This window comes from Otolemur garnettii, unplaced genomic scaffold (assembly GCF_000181295.1).
Source record: "Otolemur garnettii isolate 467f Iridium unplaced genomic scaffold, OtoGar3 scaffold00136, whole genome shotgun sequence".
Classification (NCBI taxonomy): domain Eukaryota; kingdom Metazoa; phylum Chordata; class Mammalia; order Primates; family Galagidae; genus Otolemur; species Otolemur garnettii.
Window position 1 is genome coordinate 3,124,509 of NW_003852531.1, and position 24,111 is coordinate 3,148,619.

The 24,111-nt window shown below is 38.5% G+C and overlaps 1 protein-coding gene across 3 annotated transcripts in view; it reads left to right on the forward strand.

Moving 5' to 3' along the window:
* The window catches only part of KIZ (kizuna centrosomal protein), a 149,485-nt gene that overhangs the window by 14,035 nt on the left and 111,339 nt on the right, over positions 1-24,111 (forward strand). For 2 of the 3 annotated variants that reach the window (XM_023518384.1, XM_012810551.2), the window contains exon 4: positions 8,729-8,821. The exons of the other annotated variant lie outside the window; for it this stretch is intronic. In XM_023518384.1, coding sequence (XP_023374152.1) covers positions 8,729-8,821 — 93 coding nt within the window. The remainder of the gene's footprint in view (positions 1-8,728; positions 8,822-24,111) is intronic. 3 annotated transcript variants of the gene reach the window in all.

Consider the following 24,111-nt stretch of genomic DNA (forward strand, 5'->3'; position numbering starts at 1 on the left):
AGTAGCTGGGACCACAGGCGCCCGCCACAACGCCCGGCTATTTTTTGGTTGCAGCTGTCATTGTTGTTTGGCGGGTCCGGGCTGGGGATCCGAACCCGCCACCTTAGGTGTACGTGGCTGGCGCCTTAGCCGGTTGAGCCACAGGCGCCGAGCCTAGACTTTCTTTTTTAAATATCACAATGGAATTGGGAGTTTTGTTTATTCAGTATGTTATCAATTATATTATGGTAATTATTCTTTTCATTGTTCCTGTTGTCTTAAATTTAGCCAGTGGGAGTCTCTTCAAATGGGCTTCTGTGTCCTTTGGATACTGAGCCTACTTTGATTTGGGGTAAAAGATGTGCCAGGTTTACCCTATATTTTCCCTCCTTCAGTTGTGGAATTAGCCTTTTATCCAAGAAGCTATGGTTCCTTTTGATGGGGAAGGATATTTAGAGACCAAGATCAATATGCTCAAGTGATAGCAACTTTTAGCACTCCAGTTTTTTCTCTTTTCAAGTAAAATGCTTCATGTTCAAAAATAAAGTTGGCCTTATCACCACTGTAAATCACTTTCCAAAGATTTCATAGAGAAAAGCTAAGTGGTGGACAAAACAGGGAATTTTACTTTTCCAATATAATAAAGGAAATAATAGAAAATTTTTTCTTGTTTTCATATTGGGACTTTAATTACTAGTTTCTTATTATAACCAAATGTGGGAGGAAAGAATTTGAAAGGAAGAATCACCTTTTGTATGTATTTTTATACTAGAGCATTAGTTGTATATAATAGGATATGTTAAAAAAACTTATATTATGATTTGCTAAAGAATATCGGCCTAGGGGACCATGTTAAAGAAAAGCCTGGCAAACTACATAGGAATATGAAAAGCTTTCTTCATAAGTATGGCTCAAAATTATGTAGATGTTCCTTTTTTGAGTTTTGGATAGAGAATGCCTTTAAAAAAAATTCTGCTGATGGTATGAAACAATAGTAGCTATAGTTGGGAGGATGTGAGTTCTATGGAGAACTGTATGACAGTCATCCTAAGTCCCAAGCCAATGCTTGTGTGTGCCCAGAAATCCAATTGGCGATGTCAGAAACCTGCAGTGATCCACTTTGCTCAGCAGGCTGTGTGAGAAGCTGAATTTCAGTGTAGGGGATGGCTTTCTCTGGCATCTTCCATCTCTTTCTGCTTCTTTTTGCACCATCCAGCTGTGGCCTTAGGTGCATGCCAGAATCACTTGCTTCCCCTTCACGGTATCCCAGTCAGATAGCAGATCTCCTTTGTTAACTGACCCCCATTATGTCTAGGATCAAGATGTTCACAATGTGTTGTTCATACACCCCAGGATGTTTCCTTGAATAGAATGTAATTAATATATAATATATTATAAATGAACTTCATAATGGTAGAATTCTAGAAAGTGAAACAAAGTAAAGCAGTGTGGGAGAAGTGGGGATTTTGCCCAAATTATGCCAAGTTGATCTCTCCTTTGTAGAGGTGGGCTGGGCCCACCTTATTATACACTATTAAAATCTTTTTTTTTTTTTTTTGCAGTTTTGGCTGGGGCTGGGTTTGAACCTGCCACCTCCGGCATATGGGGCCAGCGCATTACTCCTTTGAGCCACAGGCTCTGCCCTACTATTAAAATCTTTTAAAATAGACTAAACACTGAAGGCACTCTCAGCTTATTTTATGAGTCATAATACTTTATTGGGACCTATAATAATTTTTAGGACTTGTTTTTCAGGTTAATGTGAAGGTACAACTAGGTCACAATATTTTAATTTCTTAGGTAGAGTCCCTCTTGTAGTTGTGTCCCACATACCAGAAGGTATGCCACATACCCCTACATTGTGTCCATTAAACAGGAGCACCCCAGATCCCCCTTGTTCCCTGCCCTCATTTTCCCTGCCCCCACTTTGAATTGAAAGGAGTTTCTCTCTTCTCTGAGTGTGAATTAGATCATCTACTGCAGCGGTTCTCAACCTGTGGGTCAAGACCCACAAGAACTGTGTTAAAGGGCCATGACATTAGGAAGGTTGAGAATCACTGATCTGCTGCCTTCATATTAGTATTGAGTACATTGGATATTTGCTTTTCCATTCCTGTAATACTTTATTGAGAAGAATGTGCTTCACCTTCATCCAGATTAATATAAAAGATGTGAAGTCACCATCTTTTTTATGGATAAATAGTATTCCTTGATATACATACGCCACAGTTTTTTAATCCATTCTTGAGTTGATAGGCATTTAGGTTGTTTCCAAGTGTTGGCAATTATAAATGGAGCTACAATAAACAATCTAGTCAAATAAAAATGTCTTTGTGATAAAAGGATTTTTTCTTCTTCCGGGTAGTGGGATTTCAGGAAGATCTAATTTGAGTTCTTTGAGGATTCTCCATACTTCTTTATAAAGTGGCTGTATTAGTTTGCATTCCCACCAACAGTGTAAAATTGTTCCCTTCTCTTTACATCCATGCCAGCACCTACAACTTGAGGTTTGTGATGTGTTCTAATCTTACTGGGGTTAGATGATATTTCAGGGTGGTTTTGACTTGCATTTCTCTTTTGATTGGGGACAATGAACATTTTTTCTTATGTTTCAGTGTTTGCTAGCCATTCATCTGTCATCCTCAGAGAAGGTTCTGTTTATGTCTCTTGCCCAGTGATAGATGGGATTGTTAGCTCTTTTTATTTTTGATTAATTGGAATTCTTTATAGATCCCAGTCGTCAGACCTTTGTCAGATTCATAACGTATAAATATCTTTTCCCATTCTGAATGTTGTCTATTTGCTTTCATTGTTATATCCTTAGCTGTACAGAAGCTTTTCAGTTTAATTAAGTCTAATTTGTTTATCATTGTTCTTGTAATTGCCACTGAAGTCCTCTTCATAAAATGTTTCCCAGGCCAACATCCTCAAGAGGATTTTCTGCACTTCTAGGATTTTTATCATTTCATGTCTTAGATTTAAGTCTTTTATCCATCTTGAGTGAATTTTTGTAAGTGGTGAAAGGTTTTGTAAGTGGTAACCAGTTTTAGTCTTTTACATGTGGTTACAGTTCTCCCAGCACCATTTATTGAATAGGGATTATTTTCTATGCTTTTGTTTGGTTTATCCAAGATTAGATGGCTATAAGAGACTGGTTTCATTGCTTGGTTTTCTATTCGGATCCAAATGTCTATGTCTCTATTTTGTGCCAATACCATGCTGTTTTGATCACTGTGGCCTTATAATACAGCCTAAGGCCTGGTAGGGTGATACCTCCAGCTTTGTTTTTATTAGTAATAATTGCCTTGGCTATACAGGTTTTTTTTTCTGGTTTCATACAAAACAAAGAACCGTTTTTTCCAGCTCTTCAAAGTATGATGTTGGTATTTTAATGGGGATTACATTGAATCTGTAGATTACTTTGGGAAGTATAGACATTTTAACAATGTTGCCTCTTCCCAGCCAGGAGCATGGTATGCTCTTCCATTTCTTTTTTTTTTTTTTTTTTGAAAAAGAGCCTCAAGCTATCCCCCTGGGTAGAGTGCCATGGCATCACGCTCACAGCAACCTCCAACTCCTGGGCTCCAGCGAGTCTTCTGCCTCAGGCTCCTAAGTAGCTGGGACTACAGGCGCCCGCCACAGTGCCCGGCCATTTTTTGGTTGCAGCCATCATTGTTTGGAGGGCCTGGGCTGGGGATTCGAACCCGCCACCTTAGGTGTATGGCGCCACAGGCGCCAAGCCCTGTTCCATTTCTTAATGTCTTCTGCTTTCTTTTCTTAGGGTTTCATAATTCTCTTTGTAAAGATCTTCACCTCTTTTGTAAGGTATATTTGCTAGGTATTTCATTTTCTTTGAAGCTACTATGAAGGGAATTATATCATTGATTAGCTTCTTGACTTGGCTATTATTGGCATATGCAAATACTACTAATTTGTGGACATTTATTTTATACCCTGAGCCATTATTATATTTCCTGATCACTTCCAGGCATTTTGGGGTTGAGTCTCTGGAATTCTCTAAGATCATATATCATTGGTGATGAGTTAGAATTTGACCTCCTCCTTCTCCATTTGAATGCCCTTTATATCCTTCTCTTGCCTGATTGCATTGGCCATATCAATAGAAGCAAAAACAAAGACCATATGATCCTCTCATTAGATGCAGAGAAAGCATTTGATAAAATTCAGCATCCTTTTCTAACAAGAACTTATGAATATGGGCATAGGTAGCATGTTTCTTAAACTGATTAAAGCCATCTATGATAAACCCACAGCTAACATCATACTGAATGTAGTAAAACTGAAAGGTTTTCCAATTTTTAGGACTTTTAAGGATGTTCATCTGTTATACAGCTTTGAAAATGCCGTGTTGCATCTATACTGCTATTTGTCATTTGGACAACAAAGCAGAATAAACTCAGTTCAAGAACGTAAATATTAGTATTATTGCTGTGAGTATTGGGCCTTTTTCTCTGTCATTCTGCACCCCTCCATCTTGCATTAGCTGCTTTTGGAGAGGGGGCCTCAGTATGTCCTAAGTTAGAGCAGTTTTCTTTAGGTGCCCATTGTCCTTGTCTCAAGTTGGATTCTCCCCAAAGCAGACCCCTGAGATGAGGATTCACCATATCAATAAATGGTTTATTTGGGATGAAGGAACAAGAGTAGGCTAGTGGGGAGGGGAGCAAAGGAGAGGATAGGGTGTATTCTTAAGCCAGCTTCCACAGTAGGCCACTGGAACCTAATTCTACGGGAGGCTCTGGCAAATTGATTTGAAGCATTTGGTATATGTGTACAGCAGCTCGTTAGCAGCACTGGTTGAAGACTGATGGGCAAGGGTGCAAGTCATAGGGAATTAACCGTGTGCTCCTGTGGGCAGAGCACCCTCCCTGGTGCTAAGAAGCTTTAAGTATAGAGCCCTGAGAACTTAGGAGTACCCAGAAACATCCTAAGGCCATGTGTAGAGCATTGTAAGCATCTGCTTTAGCTTCCCTCGTGGCAACAGAGCTGGGCATGGGGCTAGTGTGTCAAGGCCTTCAGGGAGGGGCTCCATTCTGGATGAGAATTATCATCTGGTTTTGGCCTGAAGTGTTGGCCCAGGCTTTTCAGGACAAAGCCTAGACAGTGGTGTCTGCTTTCACACTACTGCCCAGCCTCAACCTATGACTGCCCTGATGAAGGGGAGGGCAAATTCTTTCTCTCACACACACAGATGCACAGATAGGTGCACATTCTCTCCCTGATCTGTCCCTCTCCATCTTCTCCCTCCATCCCCATCTCTCTCTCCTATTGCTCCCCTCCCTGTTCCTGTCTTTCCTTCCCTCCGGATCTTCCCACTGTCTCTCTGCATCTTTATCTTTGCATACATGCACTTACACACATATTCACACTCACATGTACCCCCGTTACTTTAAACATGATGAACAATTTGCGTTTCCTTGAAAGTACCACTTTATCTCATGCCTCCTTCAATTAGAAGGCCTTTCTCCCTCTGCCCTGCCTTAGGTCTATGTCATAATTATCTCAGCACTTCCTGCGTGGTATTATAATTGTTTATGTGTCTGTTTTCCTACTTCACTGTGAGCTCCTTGTCTTATTATTTCAGTGCTTTCAGTATCTGACACAGAATATAGCACATAATAAGCACCCAGTAAGCATTGAGACTGTCCCCCTTGAGTGCAGGCACTCAGTACGCATTGAAACTTCCCTTTTGACTAAAAATTCATTCTTCCATATTTTTTGTCTTTTTCTCTTATAGAACATGAACATGTATGTGAGAACTAATGTGATATTGATTATACCCTATGTTAGACCTTCCCAGGAAGCATTTGTGTTTGATAACAGAGGCATTCTGAAGATATAGTCATTAAAGATGTGATTCTCTTTGAAAATGTAGTCATTAGATTACATGTGCCTATAGGAGATAAAATATGAGAACAAATCTTTTGAGCTCTTACTCTATTTCTACTAAGCATTGTGACAGACACTGTGGGCACATCACAACTTCAGGCTCCTGGAGGACAGCCTGTAGCAAATTCTGCTTTTTATCAACCACAATGTCTTGCCTATTAATATGTATTAGTTGAATACATGAATGTTCCTCATATCCTTAGTCAAGGTTCACCATCTTAGAGGAAGCATATATATTGAAAAAAATATGAGAAGAGAAAACACTGCTTAGAGCCACCTCTCATATTCACCTGAGAATCAAGTCTGCCAATTTATGTAACTCTCTGTACCCATTTCCTTCACTCTAATTGGAGGAGGCAGGGCTAGCCAATCTTCAGTCTGTGTCTGTTCAGTTCAATTATTCATTTATTCTGTAACTTGAGAATTAACTCTGCAATCCTGAAGATGAATGAAAAAAGGAAGCCTATGGGGGAAAAGGTAGTGGTGGCACTTACAGGGAAGCAATAATGTGATGGAGGGAAAATTGACCGGGTGAATGTGTGAATACAGAAGGAGGAAGCAAATGGAAAATAGGACATGTTGCAAGCATGGAGAGAGATCCCAGGGACCTGAAACATGGCCTAGAACCCCCATCTCCTCTTCCCATGACCCCAGATCATTGTTTATAGATTCCAGTGACATAGGTGAAGTGAATTGCTTGTGCTTAGTGAGGAGGTAAATGGGAAGGGCCTCCCAAATGTGGGTGGGCAGCACCAAGCCAGTGCCATGAAGCAGCACTGTAACAGAACAAGTCACCTCGTGGATTAACTCGTGATCTTCGGTTTTTAAAAACAGATTTCCCAGGGATGAAGGGGGAGGGTAAGGGTTTCAGACCAGGAGAGGTGGTTTCCATGGCACAAGTAGACCCCACAGAGTACCGTGGGAAACCCCTGTCCCCCAGGAGGTGGGTTTGGTGGGTAACAACCAAATGTTTCATGTAAAAATAAAAGGCAAAGAAAGAAAATGAAATGTTTTTAAGATGGAAATCCTCAAAAAAAAGAAGATGGAAATCCTGTAGGGATTTATCAGTTTATCATAGTATCTCTCTGATTTCAAAGTGCATTGTATAGTTTACATTTATATCATTAATTTATAAAAATAAAAATATACAAAATTTATAAATATAAAATATATAAATTTATTCTGTAACTTGAGAATTAACTCTGCAATCCTGAAGATGAATGAAAAAAGGAAGCCTATAGGGGAAAAGGTAGTGGGTAATAATAATATTCCTCACAAAATCAAACTTTGTTCGGAAAATTTTTAAATGTATTGAGAACAATGTAAAGAGAGCTCTTCAACTACTTTTCTTACTGTTCTTCAAGAATCCAGAAACCTTTATGTATTTATCACATCCTTATTCCTTCAGCAAAATGGATTGAATAAAACTCACGTATTTCCCTAAAAAATGTGCTCTGCCTTTGAAAGGTGTGCCTCTGATATGGTCCCATAATGAGGGAATCAGGTACAGTGCCCATTGATGTCAAAGAGCATTAGAAAACCTTTGTAGTCACAGGAAAAAAGATTTTGCTAACCTGTAAATATAAACATATAATTATAGGTTAGTTAATTCTTTGACTAAGAATTTTCTCTTTTTAAAGATACTTCTCCTTGAAATATATTAAGTATTCCTATTTAAAGCTCTTTGGGTTAAAAATTAAGCATCTCTAAGTTCAAAGGAATAGATATAGAACAGAGAAATATGTATTGTAGATATCTTCATAATTGCCTTATTTATCTTTTTTTAGTGAATTATTTATGATTTGTACCAGCCTTTAAAAATTTTTATTTAATTAGGTATCTGTTTAGAATCATTACTATCATCTATCCGTATTCTGCTAGAGAAAAAAAATCTCTGTTGCTAAAAATGAGACAGTACATAAGACTTTTTAAAATATTTTGTAGGAAACATCAGTTTTGGTTATTATTGCTTGTTCAGTTTTTGTGTGTCAAAGCTCAGGCCTATTTTGTGTTCAGACTAGGTGTGCTACTAATTGCGGTGTATAACTGCCTAATTTAGAAAATGTTCTGATACTTATCTTTGATAGACCACAATCACTGACTTTTTTAAGGCTTTAATTACTAATGTACTGGATCAAAGTGCTTTTTTGTGCCTTGCTTTTAAGAAAAAGTTGTTTTATGATTGAATCACTTTCGCCAATTATAGTGTGATAATAATGCAAACACCTTTATGTAGTTATTAGTGCTGTAGCATACTTGATTCTTAGGGTACTCATGATTGATGCCTATGGTATGTTTTTATCCATAGAAAATGGAATTTGTTTTAAGGAGATAATCAAGCAAATAAAATACTCAATGACTATCAGGACCATGATATTATGTAGATATCAAATAGATAGGAAATCAGTAGGGTTAACTTTTTCCCCTTTATTTAGGACAAAACTTTTCAAAGGAAACACTGTCTAATGTATTTTTTCATAGTAAAGTAGCTGTATTTTTATAATAGCATAACGAAACGTCAAGCTGTTGTTATATGTAGCATATATATGTGTGTATATATCTACATACACGTATATACAGGTTTTATTCTCTAATTGATAAAAGACTAAGTAAAAGTTCATCAAGCCTTACTTTATTTAAAAATGTATAGTATCGTATAGAGTTCAACTTTTGATATGTGTGATTCATGAAATTGTCTATTTTCTGAATAAATTGAATTTCTTGACAACATCAGCTTTTACTTTCTACTTCACCATTACCTTTATGTTATAAACACGGAAGGTATAGACAGGTGCTAGTTGTAATAATATTCATCACAAAATCAAACTTTGTTTATATTTAGATTGAATATGAGACTCATATTAAGAAGATGCAGTTACTCTCACAAGATAGCCTAGAGATAAAAAATGAACTGAAGGATGAAGACCAAGAAAAGGTAATAAATTAAAATGATAAACCTATGCTAATAGAGGATTTCTACATGCTCATATTTTAAGATATTGTTTTAACTAAATTATCACAAAGATATTTTTGATTAAACCTTAAGTGATTATTTGAAGATTTTTGCTGATAGAGCATTGCTTTAATAGCTAATTTAATTAAATTTGCTGACATGTCACTTTAGGGTTAAAAGATAAACTCCTAAGAAAACCTAGGTGTTGTTAGTAGGTAAAATTGTGTTTTTCTAAATCATTCTTTCTAGATGCTTTTTTCTTAGTTTGAGAAATGTTTTAAATGAAAAGTAAACAAAATGAGACATTTTGATTTTTTTCCTTTGTATATATGATTTTGTACATTTTAACCTTTTCACAGAGAAAGTGGAAAGAAAGGATTGCATATCTAAGGAACAGACAAAAAGATCAGCAAGGAATACTTAAATAAATTCTGCTATGTATCTGCTGTAATGCAGTCTTCTAATCCTCCTGCCTATCTCCATATAAATGATTCTGTTCAAGACCATAGATGTTTTCTTCACTAAAAGCAGTAAAGCTCTTTTAGATGAAATGTCTAAAAACATCTTGTAATAACTTGGAGCATGCTGGCAAGAGTAGTCACTTGTGACTATGTGTGAAACCCCCTCAGCCAGTTGATATTGTAATAAGCAGAAATGGTAGCATCACTCCATTATTCAGAAAAGCCAACAGCGTGCTTGTTCCTTAGGCTGCAGCATTCATTAAGAAAAGCTTACTGGGCTGAAAGCTGGAAACAGATGATAACGGGATATGATTTTCATATTTAATGCTTTCCTTGGAAGAGTATGTGTGCTACAGATTGATAGAAGAATCAACTGCTACTTTACTAAAAGACTTTCAGGTTTGCCCTATAGCTACCGATGGAATCATTCAGCCAAGAAATTAACTTTTTCTCCTTTTACCTGCTTTATATATCTGCTAAGCAGGCTGCCTGGCTGCCAGTAAATGTTATTATGCAGTTAACTGTTTGGTATTTAAGACTCTTATCAGAAAAGAAACAGAGGCCACACTATTTTGTTTTTATAGTAGAAGGAAGGTTTTAGTTTTTCTTTCTTCTGTGCATTAGCAGGCATTAATCTGAGTTTATAGGAAGTTTGAGTTTTCCTTCCCCATAGATTAAAAAGTTTTAAAAAGCCGTAGAATTTAGAGCATTCTTTAAACTGAAAGATGCAAAACACCCAGCAACCTTGACCTATATAAAAAGGCCTTTAATGATAAATGATGTATATGCCATTCGATGTTGTAGGCTGAATGTGGTACGATGTGATAGAGTTCTAAACCATTCGGGCAGTTTTTCTGTTTGACATTTGGTCATGAAATAATTGATGTGTTTTTAATCTATAGGCCAGTTTGTTCTTTCTGTGCCATTCTGGATAGACACATTCTTAGTACAGCAGTGTCAATAGTACTTAAGTAAAATGGGAGACTCTTTTTTCCTCTGTTTGCTCTACTGACTCCTTACATACTGTTATGGAGTCTCCTTTTAAGTCATATTTAAAATTAGGGCAAGAGACACATAGTTGATGATCCCTTAAAATGTTACATGTAATAATTAGAAGAGAAGTCTTCTCTTTTATACCAAAGATGTCACCCTTCTTAAAAGCTTTGACTCTTGACTATGTCACAATCAATTAGGTAACATTTTGAGAAATTTATATCTTGTCTTTTCTGATTTTCTAATAATGTTTGATCAAAATTAAAAGTTAATTAATTAAAATATATTTCAGTAAAATCATGATTGTTAATCTTTATTATATACTAATTCCTGAATGATTTCTATTATATGAGTTATGTTTTACTTTTTTAGTGCAAATCTGAGTTCCTCCTTTTTGGGGCACTCTCTGTGCCAGAGCTATTGTCTCCAGGCACTTTCCTAACACACAGTACAATCTCACTGGTTGAATTCACTACATAATTGTTGAGCAACTGTTCTGTTTGAGAAGCCATAGTAGGCCCTTCATTAATGCCATCATTCTTGCCTTCTAGAAGCGGTGTTCTTCTAAGGTACAGGCTAACATGTGATAAGTGCTGCTTACATGGGACAGGTGTGAGCTACAGAAGAAAGTGCGGCTTCCTCTGAAATCGGTGACCTAAGCTTTGTGGAAGAGGTGGTGTGTGAGATGGTATCAGAGGATGGGCAGGATGTTAGTGGGGGCTGTTGTAGGTGTATGAAGTGTTTGAAGAAGCAGAAAAACCCAGTGGGGGGTTATTCAGTCTGGCTGAAGTCTGAAATTCTCATAAGGAAATAGTAGAAAATTAGATAGGAAAGGTGCATCATAGGATTTGGTACCTGGAGCTAAGGTACCAGGCTTAAGAACTGCAATTCCTTCCTTGAATTATCATGTGTGCATGTGTGTGCTGGAGCAGATGAAGAACTGTGAACGGAGAAGTTAGTGCAGGTGCGTAGTTGTAGGAAGATGAGGCTGGCGAGGCTGTACAGGATGAACCTGTGGAAGGTGGAGCTGAGGAAACCAGGGCCAGTTCAGACAGGAGGAATTAGCTGGAGGCCTGTATTGGGAGTGGTTGTTGGCTTGGAAAACACTAATGAAGGGTATAGGATCTATTGCATTGGGGGTAATTCTGAATTATGAAAAGATATTTTTTTAAAAAGTGGTTATACTGGGGCGGCACCTGTATCTCAAAGAAGTAAGGCACCGGCCCCGTATGCCAGAAGTGCCGGGTTCAAACCCAGCCCCGGCTAAAAACCGCAAAAAAAAAAAGTGGTTGTATAACATTCAACCATAAGCAATAACTTGGACCCCAAGAAAAGTTACCAAGTAGTGAGTATCTGTTTTTTAAATGTTAAACTCCTGGCTCAGTTTTGGTGTAAGACATCCATTGTTTGCATGCATCCAGTGGCTGCTCTTTAGAATCATGCATTCTCTTAAAGGATTAATCACTAATTTAATCATCCGTCAAGCTTGTTTCCACTATTAATTTATTTAGTAAACTTTTTTTTTCAGGTTATAATTTTTTGTTTTATTTTGTTTTAGAGACAGAGTCTTACTTTGTCGCCCTTAGTAGAGTGCTGTGGCATTACAGCTCACAGCAACCTCCAGCTCTTGGGCTTAGGAGATTCTCTTGCCTCAGCCTCCCAAGCAGCTGGGACTACAGATGCCCGCCACAACGCCTGGCTGTTTTTTTGTTGCAGTTCGGCCAGAGCCAGGTTTGAACCTGCCACCCTGAGTACATGGGGCCAGTTCTCCACTCACTGAGCCATAGGCACTGCCCTACTTAGTAAACTTTTTAAAAAGATAGGAAAGAGACAAAGTTCAGGCCCCATTTGAATGCTCACAGATTTTATTATCATTTAATAATTCTTCCCCTCTGCTATGTTTTTTTTTTTTTTTTTTTTTTTTGAGTCAGGGTCTTACTCAGTTGCCCAGGCTGGAGTGCAGTGGCATGATCATAGCTCACTGCAATCTTCCTGCCTCAGCCTCCTAAGTATCTGGAACTACAGGTCCCTGCCATCATACCTGGTTAAGGTTTTTCTATTTTTGCAGAAACAAGGTCTTACTCTTCCTCAGGCTGGTCTTAAACTCCTAACCTCAAGCAATCCTCCCATGTTGGCCTCCCAGAATGTTAGGATTATAGGCATGAGTTATTGAACCTGGCCTATTATCATTTTTTATTTTGGGGTATACTCTAATCCTTTTTGTCTCTAGGCATATTCTTCTGGTTGCTCAATTTTTTGGTATAAGCACTGATTATGGAGTATATGTAAAAACATATCAAATGCTTGTATTCAGATGAGATGGAGATGGCATTTGTGAATGATAGTATAAATTTTAGGATAAGAGTTGTCAAACGTCCTTGAATGCCCTACCATGCTATGAGATATATTCTACTAGCAGTAGAAATGACTGATTATACAGTTAGGGCTGGAGAATTAGGGAAGACCAAGGCATTTCATCCCAGGGCTAAAGGCTAGTTGAGGAGTATCACTTCCATTGTTGGAACCTTCACTGTAAGAATCACGTGGAGAACAGTTATGTAGGTTGTTAACGCCCCCTTCTAATACTAGTAGTAATGATGAGTAATGATCACTACACTTTTACTCTGCCAGATGCTGCATTAACACTTTATATGTATCCACTCATTTATTCTCAACCACTCTAGAAGGAGACCCTATTGTTCTCCCCACTTTATAGTGAGGCTCAGAAAAGTTAATGTGTCCAATACTACACAGCTAGTACTAGGCAGAGCCAAAATTCAAACCCAGATCACCTGGCTTTAGGATCCATGCTATAAGTCATCTTGTTACCCTACCTCCTAGTGCAGTGGTTCTCAACCTTCCTAATGCCCCAAACCTTTAATACAGTTAAAGGAGGTCATAATCCACAGGCTGAGAACCACTGTTCTAGTGGTAAATGCTCTTCAAAATTCCTGGTGAAATAAAAAGAGCTTTAAGCGCTAAATTTTTACTTACCTTAGGAGGAAGTGAAGTGGTCTTTCTTGGTGCTGTAATATTCCAGCTGAATTTGGTGAGCCACAGCAAGCACAGTTCCTGCCTCTACAGTGCTCATGTTTGCAATAAAAAGAGCATCCATTTCCACTGGCTCTGTTGAGCAGAAGAAATAGCTTACAAGTCTACTGAAGAACATGAAGGGAAAAAGCCTTCATAGCCAAAGGGGACAGTTGTGTGCCTGGTGCAGGGATGAGCTGTGCAATGGCTTTAGCCATGCATTTGAGTGGGTCAGGAGAGATGGCTAAGCTGTGACCAGGAGCAGCTCCACTGCAGGACAGACATCACAAGAGAAGACTACACCCCAGTGTGAGATGATGGGAAGGTTCTTCCATTCCTGATGGGACAGACCACTGCTTCTAAAATCTGAAGCAGTATTTGTAGGACCAGGGAAGCCACTATAGGGCTTGGCTCATCTCCTGACCTTGTGGAAGAGAAACCTGATTGAAACAAATAATATAGCAAGAGGGAAAGGGGCCCTAAAAGTATGCTGAAATGTCTCCATTAACAAGCAAATGACTTAGGTTGGAATCCCCTGGAAACAGATCTTAAAACAAGGATTTGAGTATATACTTTATCTGGGAAGCAGTCCTAGAAAACACAGATAGGAGAGGGAGAAAAATGATATGGAGAAGGGAAAGCAGCTTATAAGAGTATGTGATTGAGTGAGTTACTGCTGGGAGAACGTATGTGCAGCTCCATTCAGGAACTTTGGAAGACTGTATAGGTAGAACATTGCTCAGAGGTATTCCACCTGAGGGGAATGTTTTCCCTTCATCTCAGGTGTTGATTGTGTGCTGTGCCTGGCTCCTCTTCTGGAACCAAGAGGCACAGGTGCTTGCAGGAGGACATTGGCATGTACTGGGAGGGAAAGGACCCAGGGATACAGGCCTTTCCTTCCCTGCTAAGGGAAAGAACAGTGACTGGAGGAAGTAGAGGGTTGGGTGATTAGTTATCTATATAAGCCTTATTTCTTATCCTTACTGGCCCATGGTGCTGTCTTTACCCACTGCTCAACTATAAATAATAGAAAAATCTCCCTGGAGTGAGGCTCTGAGTAGTTGCCTTTACAGATATGGTGACTTTCACCTCTGCTATCCTGTGGCTGAATTTTGGCTGTATTCAACTTAGAGCCATGGCAAGTCAGAAGGTAGTTTCTCTGTGTTCAACAGGACTCTTTTACATTAATTGCTTTTTTATTTATATGTGTTTCTGTTCAGAAAAAAAATAAGAAATTCACCTGAATAAAATTCACCCTTTTCACATCATGGCCCTAACACTAGATCTATAGACTTTTTTTTCAGGAGAGAGTAGAAAATATTCTCTCCCAGCTCACTAGATCATGAGCTCATGCAGGAGAAGGCCCAGACTTAACCACTGTGCACCTGCTGACTTGGGAGGAGCAAGAGGGGAGAGCTGTTCTCTGAGTGAATATGCACCTCATTCCATGTGGAGTTAGAAGGCAAATGAAGTTTGCACTTTCCACATCCTGTTTCCTTTTGGGGATACCTTCCAAGTAGCTAGTGGAGAGTGTGGCTCAGATTAATAGCTAACATGTTGGTCTTTCAGACACTGTTCTAAGGACTTTGTATATCTATTCACATATAAATACACACATTTGTTAACAGCAACCTTACAAAATAAGAGCTGGGTTATGGGTTAGAAAATAAAGCCTCAAAGAAATGAAGTAACTTATCCCTAGTTCACACAGCTGGTAAGTGGTAGAGCGAGGATTCTATTCCAGCAGACTAGTCCAGAGCCTTAACTAAGTAAATACACAGCCTGCTCTTCCATTACCGAAAGAAAGAATTTGCTTAGGAAAATAGTGGGAGAGGGCTTTTCTGTAAGAGTTTTAGCTTTACTTTCATAGTCAGGAATGAAAGAGCGGGGTGAGGTAAGATGGCCAACTAGAGCCAGCTTTCAACAGAAGCTCCCATCCAGAAGGAGAGATAATGGTGAGAATGAACCCAATAAAGCTGAAAGTTGGAACCTGAGCTGAGAGAGAAGACTGATACGTGCATGTCATCCCTGCTGAGGCAAGCAGCAACTCCAGGGAAGCAAATTTCAGGTAAAAAACCTATCCCAAAGAGTACAAGAGTCCGTCTCCTCCCTAAGTGAGTGGCTTGCTGTGTGCTCTCTACAGAAGACCTCTATTTCACCACACAGGAGAGAGCTGTTGACGGCTGGGACCATGTCTCCAGAGAGATCCCGTTTTGAGCTGGAGGCATTCTCTCATCTGGCATAAAAGTTGAACAAATATTTTCCCTGCCTTTCTGAACTCCCAGTCCACCCTTCCCCCCTCTCCTGGTGGTCTGAAAGCCTACCCACTGCAGAGCCCAGGAGTGTCTGGTAGTTCCTTGCTAGGGCTGAGCATTGCATGGGCCATGGCACAGCTGTGCTAAAACTGTGACTCTCTCAGATGCAGAGAAACACAAGGGGGAGGGGATCTGTCCTCGTGCATAGCGGAACCCGCACACAGCACCTCTGACATGGTGACACACTCCTGTAGGGGTTAAATTTGGGAGAGACACCTCCCCAATTCTGTGGACTGCCAGAGGGACCCAGACCTCACCCTGCAGGGGTATCAGAGGAGGAATGAGACTGGGGCAGAGGCGCGGTCTCTGAGGGAGAGAACACTGTAGCATTAACCCCCGACATGGAATAAACTCAGGGAGTCAGGCTTCAACTCCCCCTGCAGGCTGGTGGCAGAGTGTGGTGGCCTGGCCAAGGAGGCATTGACTCCCCCTTTGACTCTGGCAGGCACAAATCCCCGGCACATTTGCTCATTGGAGGGAACTGGGCCACAGCCCCACAGAGTTACTAGTGACTGGGCATGGCGGAGGTGTAAGGTGAGGAAGAAGGCACCAATCCCCCTGGACTCTTTTGCCGAGCAGGGCTTTCTGACTTCACAGAGCACTAGAGAGAATCACACTTGAGCTGCCAGTGGTCCCCTGCTGTCTGGTTGCTGGAGACCTTTTGAACTCTTGTAGTGAAATAGCGATTGTGCTGCCCAGGACAATTGCTTTGGAACTCGTAACCTGGGCCAGCCACCCCGAGGCCCTCCAAGGTTGAGCCCTGGTTGTTTTGTAGTGGGAGGGACTGATTCTCCTCTTCCAGTTGTTGCCTGTAGGGTAGCAGGTGAAATTTCAGTCCAAAGCCACTGATTCACTAGGATTGAACAGAGGCTGGCTGAATACAAGACAGAGCCACCTAGCCCATCACACCAAGCAGGTCCCCACAGTCTCAGGCTGCAAGACTAAAAGGGACCTTTGTAAAGCTATAGGGGAAAAGCCACAGTCACCAGTCCCAGCTCTTTGCTAAAGGGCTGGTTGGTTAACTATAACTCCTGGAGCCCTCAATCCAATCTCACCTTACCAGCTTCACTAGCCAAACTGTGAAAAATAATCATGGGGCAGAACCAGTGGAAAAACTCTGGCAACATAAATAATCAGAGTAGATCGACTCTCCCAAGGAATGACTAAGGAGACACAACAGAAGATGCCATTCATAAACAAGTGGCTGAAATGTCAGAAATCAAATTCAGAATTTGGATTGCAAATAAGATTAATAGAATGGAAGTAAAGTTGGAATTAGAAATTCAAGGAGTAGTTCAAAAGTTGTCTCAATAAATCAGTGAATTCAAAGACAAAATTTCCAAGAATTTAGACACAATGGGCAAAGAATTGCAGACCTCAAAGAACTGAGAAATATAGTAGAATCCCTCAGTGATGGAATGGAGCAGGCAGAAGAAAGGATCACTGACATTGAAGACAAAGGTTTTGAATGCTCCCAAAGGCTCAAATAGGTAGAGAAGTGGAGAGCAAAAATGGATCACTCCCTTAGAGAGTTGTGGGACTACTCCAAAAGAGCAAACATTTGCCTTATAGAAATTCCTGAAGGAGAAGAGGATGGTCCTAAAGGCATTGATGCTCTACTCCAAGATACAATGGAGGAGAATTTCCCAAGCATGGCAAGAGATAACAGAAATTCAGATAGCAGACAGTTTCAGAACCCCAGCATGACTCAATCCAAATAAAGCACCTCCTAGATACCTTGTAATTAACTTTGCCAAAGTTAATATGAGGCTAGAATACATTCTTCTTAGTAAAGTATCTCAAAAATGGAAGAAAAAGTATCCAGTATACTCAGTACTACTATGAAACCAGTATATAATCACCCACACTTTCATACAAAAGATAAAACACAACTATAGCCCAGGATGAAGAAGGGAAGAGGAGGGAGAGGGAAGGGGAGAGGGGAGGTCAGGTGGAGGGAGGGTAATTGGTGAGACCTCACCTATGGTGTACATTGCAAGGGTACATGTCAAATCTATTAAGAGTAGAGTATAAATGTCTTAACACAATAAGTAAGTGAGGTGAAGGCTGTGGTAACCATAGCCTTGATGTAAGCATTCCAAATTGTATATAAAATCAGCACATTGTATAAATGAATTAATATACTCAGTTATGATTTAATAAAAAATTGTTAAGAGAAAAATAAATACCAACCCAGAAATGGAAAAAAAAAAGAATTAAAGAAAGACAACAATTTATTCATTTTTTTGATAAATGCATTTCATTATTTAGATGTTTAAGCTACAACACTAAGTTTTTACAAGCTGGTAAATACTGACAAGTTATTTCTCCCACAAAACTATAATCACACATTCCCAGGCAGTATAAATACATGGTTAAATTAACATTAATACACATCATCATTTTATAAATTAAATGATAATATAATAAATAATATATAGTAAAACAAATTATCGAGTATGCATATGTTAAGTTACACAGCTCAAAAGGCATATGTAAAATATTAGATGTCTGTTCAATTTATTGGCAGAAACCCAATTCCTTTTTTTTGGAAAATGTTGAGAAGTAAAGAAAATCATACATCAACCAAAAATAAATTGATAAACAACTTCTGGTAAATGTGGGGGGAGAATTACAAATATTTCAGAAATTTTATGATTAAGAATTAGTTTACAATTGTAATTTGCAAATGCAATTAACAAAGCATCTCTCCCTTTTAAAAATATTTACTAAATTAAAGAGCATATCTCTACATGTTCTGCACAACACAAAGGCAACACTTTGCTAAAATATTTAATACCCCCTTCTATTCATTTTTCAGGCCCTCCGTCTTAAGTTGTACCCCACAGTGAAACAGTAAAGTAACTATGAGGGTTTTTGCCTGAAGCCAGTAAGGACATGTGCTTCTATAGAATGTCCATTTTCAAAATGGAGGGTTTTTATAATAGCACAAAATGAGATTCAAAGAAAGATATTAAATAATCACTCTGAGGCTTGGTAAAAATAAAAACAAAAGACAACTGTTAAGTAAACCTACTTTCTACTGGTATAAACACGAGAGGTGTAAGACACAAAAGCCCTGCTCTCACTGTCTGAAACACCTAGGCGAACCACAGAAGCTCTACTTATCTAGATTGTTCATAGTTCCTGGAACTTTAGTTCTGTATGACATTTAAAATATATTATGCTCAGTATTTTGGCAGCTGATCTAAATTTCTTATATAGGTACTGATAAGATTCTGGCATGGGGCTTGGCTCCTGTAGCTCAGCAGCTAGGGCGCCACCAGAGCTGAAGGGTTCGAATCCAGCCCAGGCCTGCCAAACGATGACAGCACAACCAAAAACATAGCCAAGCGTTGTGATGGGTGCCTGCAGTCCTAGCTACTTGAAAGGCTGAGGCAGGAAAATCACTTAAGCCCAAAAGTTGGAGGTTGCTATGAGCTGTGATGCCATAGCACTCTACCCAGGGTGACTTAGTGAGACTCTCTTTCAAAAAAAAAATTCTGGCATGGGAATAGATTTAAACCAGATATAACCCAGTCTTTTCAGGAAAGGTTATTTGGTACAAATGATAAGCACATTTGAAATGCTGAACAGCAAAAATCTTTTGCTAAGTGTCCAAAAAGGTTGACTGTAACCCAAACAGAGAGGTTGCAGTTCTGTCAAGCTTGTGGCTTGGAAAAACTGCTTTATAATACTCCTGTGAAGCTTCATTAGACTTACCCACAAGCCAACATGTTGTCTGACACATATGACAGATTAGGTCCTGTCTCAAGTTTTACTTCTAGGGCAACAACATCAGGCCCCCACTTTTACTGAATGCAGCAGTTGTCTCTATGGCCGTCAGAGTCTGTGAAGAACAGCTGCATCTTGGGATACTACTTGTAGTGGAGTGACGGGGAAGAAGGAGAAAGAAGGGAAAGAGAAACATAAGTCATTTAACAAGAAGTTAATTTTTGTGATACTCCTTCAGGTAGTACAAGGGATTACGGAAGTTCTACAGGAGAACAAATGCTGATTTCTTGTTCTTTAGAAGACTTTCCAAATTTCATATACTTATGTTTCATGAAATATTCTATTATTAGAAAAAGATATTCTTTATGCAGCCTGAAAAAAGAAATCTTAGTGCCTGGATCTTTTTTGGAAAGGACTCTGGGGACGACTATCACAGTTATTATAGCATACATATATGCAGCAGTCTTGCTTTTCATTATCTGTCTCCTAGAAATAAAAGCTTTGGTTCAAAATTGCAAAATTATAGTCTTTCTGTTGCAGCATTATTTTTAGTAACAAAAACATGGAAGCAATCTGAATAACCAGCCATAGAGGGCTGGTTGAACTAGGAAGAGTGGGTAGCTCAGAATCTGCATATATTGTGCAGAATCGGGTGCATTCCTCATGATGTGGAGGTGTTCAGGGTGGATTGTTAAGACAGAAAAGCAAGTTGTATAGGATCGCATGCAACATGCTCTCACTTTTATATAAATACCCAAACCCTAATCTGTAAGGAATTTGTTTCGTGGAGTTTGGAGGTATGAAAAGGCATACTAAGTGGTTTAAAGGAGGGAAAGGGATTCAGTGAGATATAGAAAAATAAATAACTTGTTCCTTACATACCTGCATTGAGTCTTATTTCTATAATGTAATAATGTTAATACAATTTTAAGAAGTAAGCATATGAGAAAGGAATGGGGATGTGGATAATCCATTTTAGGCAGAAGCAGCCTGCCCATGGATGAGACTGTTGTTTTAATTGTGGGAGAGTATGAGTTGCTCAGATCCCACAGAATTATAGAAAATATTAGCATTCTGTCCCTTGGATGCATTTCTGCACATTTCTTTCATGAACAGGAAACTCTAAGAGACACAGTTTAACCTGAGCTGCCCTATGTGGGAATTATGGAGCATATATAGAACTTCCTGAATTGTATCATAAGAGGAAAGAGACATCACCTTGGCATTTTTAGACACTAGTCAACCTTCTCTTCCTCACTTTAAAACTGTACCTAACTTTGTTTTGCTTTGATTGTGGCAGTTGCTTAGGCCTAAAAATGTTAGGAGAAGGTGGTCTGGGGTGTATGTGTTTATTTGAAAGTTACCTACTGATAGGATCTGGGAATACTGGCTTTCTCTTGGCGCTTTTATCTGCTTTTCTTCTACTCTTCCCATTTACCCTGATTTACCCTACGTAGATTTCACTGTTTATTAGATATAAATTCTATTCAGGGTCTGTTGTAGTGAGACCTGATTTTTTTACTCATTGAATTTAGCAAGAAATTAGATGTAGATTTTTATGTTTGCTTATTTAAAAAATCTGTGATTTAGTTAACACAATTGAGATTTAACTGCTTCAGTTTTGAATATCGTACCATAAGAGGTATGCATTGAAGTTCTTATGTATCTAAATTTAAATCCTGCTCTGTGACTATGGGCAAGCTGCTCAACCTGGCTAAATCACTTAAGAGTAGGGATAATAGTAATAATAGTTATTTTGATTAGATAAATCTTTTAGGTCATGCTTGGTACCTTGTAAGTGCTTGCTAAATGTTCATTGTTTCTGCCACCACCCATCCTCATCACCATCATCGCCATCATCACCATTTTTATTTTCCGTTAGGGTCATCTTACATTGATTTTAGGTTCTGGCCACTTATCTAAGAAAGTGGAGAGGTTGGTGTGGGTAGACATTCTACCTATGAATTGAGAAAACAAGAAGTAATACTACCTGATGGTGACAACTCATAAAGATTGATTTTATAATGACTTACCCTACAAAATAACTTACAGAACCCATCACTGAAGTCTAATTTAGATAGACTTAAAATTTAGATAGTTCCCACAATTGTGGTATTTAATGTCCATAGACATTTTGTGGTCTTAGTTCTATGAATTTAGTGTGACTCTTACCTATCACAGTGGCAAAATCAAAGAATAATTAATAACCACATTGGAATGGTGTATCAGGTTTATAGGGCTGCTATAACAGAATACACAGACTATGTGTGTTCAACAGCAGAAATATATTTCCCACATTTCTGGAGGCTGGAGGCTGGAGGCTGGAGGCTCCAGATCAAGGTGCTAGCTAGATAGGTGAGACCTGTCTCCTTAAATTGTGAAAGTGAATTCTGTGTCTTCACACGGCTATTTCTCTGTGTGCACAGGGAAATCTCTAATGTCTGTCTCTCTTCTTATAAGGACATCAGTCCTGCTGGTTGATGTCCCACCCTTAAGGCCTAATTTAACCTTAATTACCTCTTTAAAGGCCTTATCTCCAAATATAGTCACTTTGGGAACTAGGTCTTGAACATACAAATTTTGGAAGAACAACAGAACATGGCAAAGTAAAATAATTCCTTCAGGATTGTTGCATGTAAATTATTATTAATGGATTTTTTAAAAAATTGAGTGTGACTTAAGGACTTGAATACATAGAAATTAAGAGTAATAATTACAGGCCAAAGCAGTGACTCACACTTGTAATCCCAGCACTCTGGGAGGCTGAGGAGGGTGGATTGCTTGAGCTCACAAGTTTGGGCATTGTAGTGGGTACTTGTAGTCCTAGCTACTCAGGAGGCTGAGGCAGGAGGCTTGCTTGAGCCCAAGAATTTGAGGTAGTAGTGAGTGATGATGCTACAGCACTCTACCCAGGGTGACAGAGTGAGACTCTATCTCCATTAAAAAAAAAAAAAAGCAATAATTATATTGTATGAAAAGCTGAAAATTTGGTCTTATAGCTTTATTTCCATTCCACATTCATCTTGCTAATTTTCATTCTCTTATCTGTGAAAAAAATTAAGAAAAAATAAAGATTTCAGTATTTTGTAAAATATGAAGTATAACATATTTTTTTTCAAAGTCCAGTCATGGTCAAGATCCACTTGCTTTGAATACTGTAGTTCAAAATGATTAAGAATTCATTATAACAGTTTTTCACTTGCTGATATCCCCTTGTCTGACCCTCCTCTTTCCTCTAGTAAAGATGAACTTTAGATTTTAAAAGTCATCTTCTGTTCACTAAAAAATCTTTTTAACATGTTCATTTGCTTTGCGGTTACTTGCTCCAACTCCCACCATTTTTTTAAGACTACAGATAGATGACTATGATGGGAAAAGTAAGAACTGAACTAAAATCTTGGATTATAGATTTATCAATAGCACTCAACTGCAGAATTTAAAAGGAAGATGTGGAAAAGTTGGTCCTTATGTCAGATCCTTACATACTTATACATGCTCCTTCTTTGCCAATAACACCTGTCTCTCAAAAACTTTTTCAATTTCTAACATTATTCCTGTGTCAACAATAATGTGAAACATGGCACTTTCTTTTCAGCTTCCCTAGCTCAGAAACTGCTTTGAGAAGACACATAATAATGTTCAGAATTTAAGACTAAAGAACACCCTATTTCCTGTTGCTGAGCCAACCTAGGGCCTGATCTTAGCAAGTGGAAACATCGCCAACTTACAGAAGCCCAGCTTGTGTTTTACTGGAGCCAATATTTTGCTTTGCAAATGTTGAGCTAATTCAAATGTAGCATTACCTTATAGGAAGCAGCAGTTAATTTTTATAGGTTTCTCCTATTTTTTATTATAAAAGTTTAAATAATTGCTTATGGGAATATAAAATGGTGCAACTGCTTTGGAAAGCAGTTTGGCAATTTCTGAAAAAGTTAGACATATAATTCCCATTTGAACCAACAGTTTCATTCATAGGTGCGTCTCAAGAGAAATGAAAAGATACGTCCACACAAAATCTTGTACACAAATGGACATGGCAGCATTATTCATGATGGACAAAAAGTAGAAACAACTCAAATGTTTGCCTAATGAATAAACAAAATAAGGTATAATAGTACAGAATATTATTCAGCCATGAAAAGGAATAAAATACTGATACATGCCACAACCTAGAAAACATTATGCTAAGTGAAAGAAATCAGTTAATAAAGACAATAATTCATTTATATAAAATGTCTAGAATTGGCAAATTTTTAGAAAGCAGTCAGGGAAGATGGGAAGTTACTGCTAAAATTATGGAGTTTCTAGAGTGATGACTATACTAAAAAACCACTGAGTTATATACTTTAAAAGGAATTTTATGGCATGTGAATAATATCTCAAACTTTTAAAAAGCTTAAATCAAGTTAAATTGGAAAAAAGAGAAGATGGAAATAACAATGTTCATATTCCTGACGTAATCCTATACAAACCTTTTAGTGAATTTCTTTGTCCTGTGTTTACAGCATTACATAGGTGTAAGCATGCTGACTAGATAATTTCATTTACCATATCTAAGCATTTTCCTTATTAGGAGATAGTCTTCACTTGCCTCATTTTTGTGACTTCATATTCTTTTCCTATTGTATAGTTATACAAGTTGCTTCCAAGTTTTCATGATTTTAAGTAATGTTACAAATGAACTTGTTTGTCTTTTTATTTCTGTATTGTTTTATTAAGAAACCAAGTTTTCATGGAA